Source organism: Alosa alosa, chromosome 5 (genome assembly GCF_017589495.1).
Source record: "Alosa alosa isolate M-15738 ecotype Scorff River chromosome 5, AALO_Geno_1.1, whole genome shotgun sequence".
NCBI classification, from domain to species: domain Eukaryota; kingdom Metazoa; phylum Chordata; class Actinopteri; order Clupeiformes; family Clupeidae; genus Alosa; species Alosa alosa.
Window position 1 is genome coordinate 23,514,523 of NC_063193.1, and position 2,500 is coordinate 23,517,022.

At 50.7% G+C, this 2,500-nt stretch overlaps 1 protein-coding gene across 1 annotated transcript in view; it reads left to right on the top strand.

The window, feature by feature from the left end:
- Positions 1-2,500, top strand: part of vps13a (vacuolar protein sorting 13 homolog A) — a 44,479-nt gene that overhangs the window by 21,028 nt on the left and 20,951 nt on the right. Inside the window, 6 exon segments of the mRNA XM_048244149.1 lie at positions 1-25; positions 153-282; positions 402-520; positions 740-909; positions 1,301-1,542; positions 2,257-2,500. The exon segment at positions 1-25 is cut by the window's left edge and continues 123 nt beyond it; the exon segment at positions 2,257-2,500 is cut by the window's right edge and continues 91 nt beyond it. Coding sequence (XP_048100106.1) covers positions 1-25; positions 153-282; positions 402-520; positions 740-909; positions 1,301-1,542; positions 2,257-2,500 — 930 coding nt within the window.

The window sequence follows — 2,500 nt, forward strand, 5'->3', positions numbered from 1 at the left end:
TGATGCTCACCTCCGACCCATGAGTGTAAGTCTGTCATATTTTGTGTGTGTGTGTGTGTGCTCTTTGGAGCAGGTCTGTGTGCTCTATGCAGTTGCTGTAGTGCTTGTTAAGGTGTGTAGTATATGATCCCATTGTTGTGTGTGGTTGGCAGCTGGTGTTGAGTCAGGAGGACTTGGCAGTGGTATTACGGACTCTCAGTGAGAATCTCTCAGAAACAGCAAGCGAGGAGTCAACCCCCTCAACTGCCCCTCCAGACAAGGCAGATACTACCTCAAATAAAGGTACACACACACACACACAGACACACACACACACACACACACAGACATCGTGTCTTGTATCATTAAAGGTATGTAGATGTATTTAGGATGACTAATTGTGTGTGTGTTTTTTTTCATAGAAAATACTGTGGTAATCTCCGCTGTGGTGGAGGCACACCAGAGTGCCAAGCTGGAGACCAAACTCAAGCTGGACTTCAAATTCGACTCCCTGACTCTACTGTTGTACAGTCCAGCTGAGGTGTGTGTGTGTGTGTGTGCGTGCGCGCGCGTGTGTGTGTGTGTGTGCGTGCGCATGTACGTGTGTGTGTGTGGTTCCCGGGTTGACTGTGTGATTGTATGTCACCTGGGTGGTACAGGAATACAGGCTCTGTGCCTTTATGTCTGTGCCTTGAATGTTTGAGTATGCCTTATGTTTGTTTATAATTCTGCGTGTGTGTGTGTGTGTGTGTGTGTGTAGACTCCACAGCAGGGTGCGCGTGAGCCGCGTCTGATGCTGGCTGAGTTCACGCTGGGCTCCATTCACACCCAGCTGCTGCAGCTGTCCGACGGAGCCATGAACGCCACCGTCCGCCTGTCTGAGTGCCTGCTGGACGACAAGAGAAGCCACATCAAGAGTGTCACCTCCAGGTACTCACCCTCACGCACACGCACACTCACACACACTCACACACTCGTAAAAGAAGATTCATGAATAGTCAGCACACACACATAACATTTATTTCTGTCTGTCTGTCTGTCTGTCTGTCTGTCTGTCTGTCTGTCTGTCTGTCTGTCTCTGTCTGTGTCTGTGTGTTTGTCTTCTTTCAATGTACATTGTGTCCATGATTGTTTTGAGCCCCTTTGTGCGTGTATGCGTGTGTTTTTTTTTTTTTCAATGTACATTGTGTCTTCATGATTGTGTTGAGCCCCTTTGTGTGTGCGTGTGTGTGCGTGTGTGTGCTGCGCGGTGTGTGTGTGTCGCGTGTGATAACGTGTGCGGCGTCCGCGTGCGGGTCGGTGTTGCGCGGCGGCGTGTGGGGATGATGGCCCAGAGTCCGGGCGCTGAGAAGAGCGTGATGCTGGTGTTGAGCTACCGCGCGGGGCGGGAGGGCACCAGCCTGCAGGTGGCGCTGCAGGACCTGTACCTGTGCGCCAGCATGGAGTTCCTGCAGACTGTGGCCAACGTCTTCCTGGAGGCATTGGCCAACGGCCGGCCAGCCGCTCCGCGCAACGGTCGCCCCACCAACGCCAGCTCAAGTGCCACCTCCACCAAAGACACCGGTCAGTAGCGCAGATGGGGTACTGCTGGGGTTGGCCTTTGGGTTTGAGTCTGTGCTGTGTTCATATGCATAAGCTTCTGGACTGGTGTTTGTGTGAAACATGCATATATATCCTAACGTTATCTCAGAGATGTGTTTTTGTTATGAGTTTGTGTGTGTGTTTATGTCTGTGTCTGTGTGTGACTATGCTTAAATGTAAATCGAGTTAATCGAATGTAAATTAAAGGTGCTCTAAGCGATGTTGGGTAACGTCACTTCTGTTGATGTTCAAACAAAACAGAGAGGTAGCTCGCTACTCCCTCCCCCTCCCTCCCATGCAACTGAAACTCTCCTAAACCCGCATGTCGTCAGTGATTGGCTGGAACAGTTTGTTATGTTTTTATGGTCCAAGTTGGACCAGGTTGTTTTTTGTTTTTCCATTTTTGGAGCCTGGCCTGTCCACAGAGATCGCATTTTTTTACAGTTATTCAGGGCACAGGCAACTAGCGGATGTTGAGGTGATGTTTGCTATATGTGACAAAAAAATGTTTTAGCTTCGATGAATATTTGTTTCATGCATGTATGAATATTTGTTTTGCTCGATTTAATGTATGTGAATGAATGTGATATGTGTGTTGATATCTGTTTCTGTGTGTGTGGAAATGTGTGGGTGTGTTGGTAGTTCATGTGTCCATACAGCGTGTGATGACCCTAGTGTGTGTGTGTGTCTGTCCAGTCCCCGCTCAGCCGCCCACAGTGCTACGGAACACCTACAGCGTCATGGTCAAGAACCCTGAGGTCGTGTTCGTGGCTGACCTCACCCGTCCCGATGCGCCGGCCCTCGTCATGACGACGCAGGTGGAGGCGGAGTATAACGACGGGCCAGACGGCCAGCGGCTGACAGCGGTCGTGCGCGACCTGAAGGTCACAGCCTGCCCGTTTCTGCGGCAACAGCGGAAGCCCAACCATGTGACCACCGT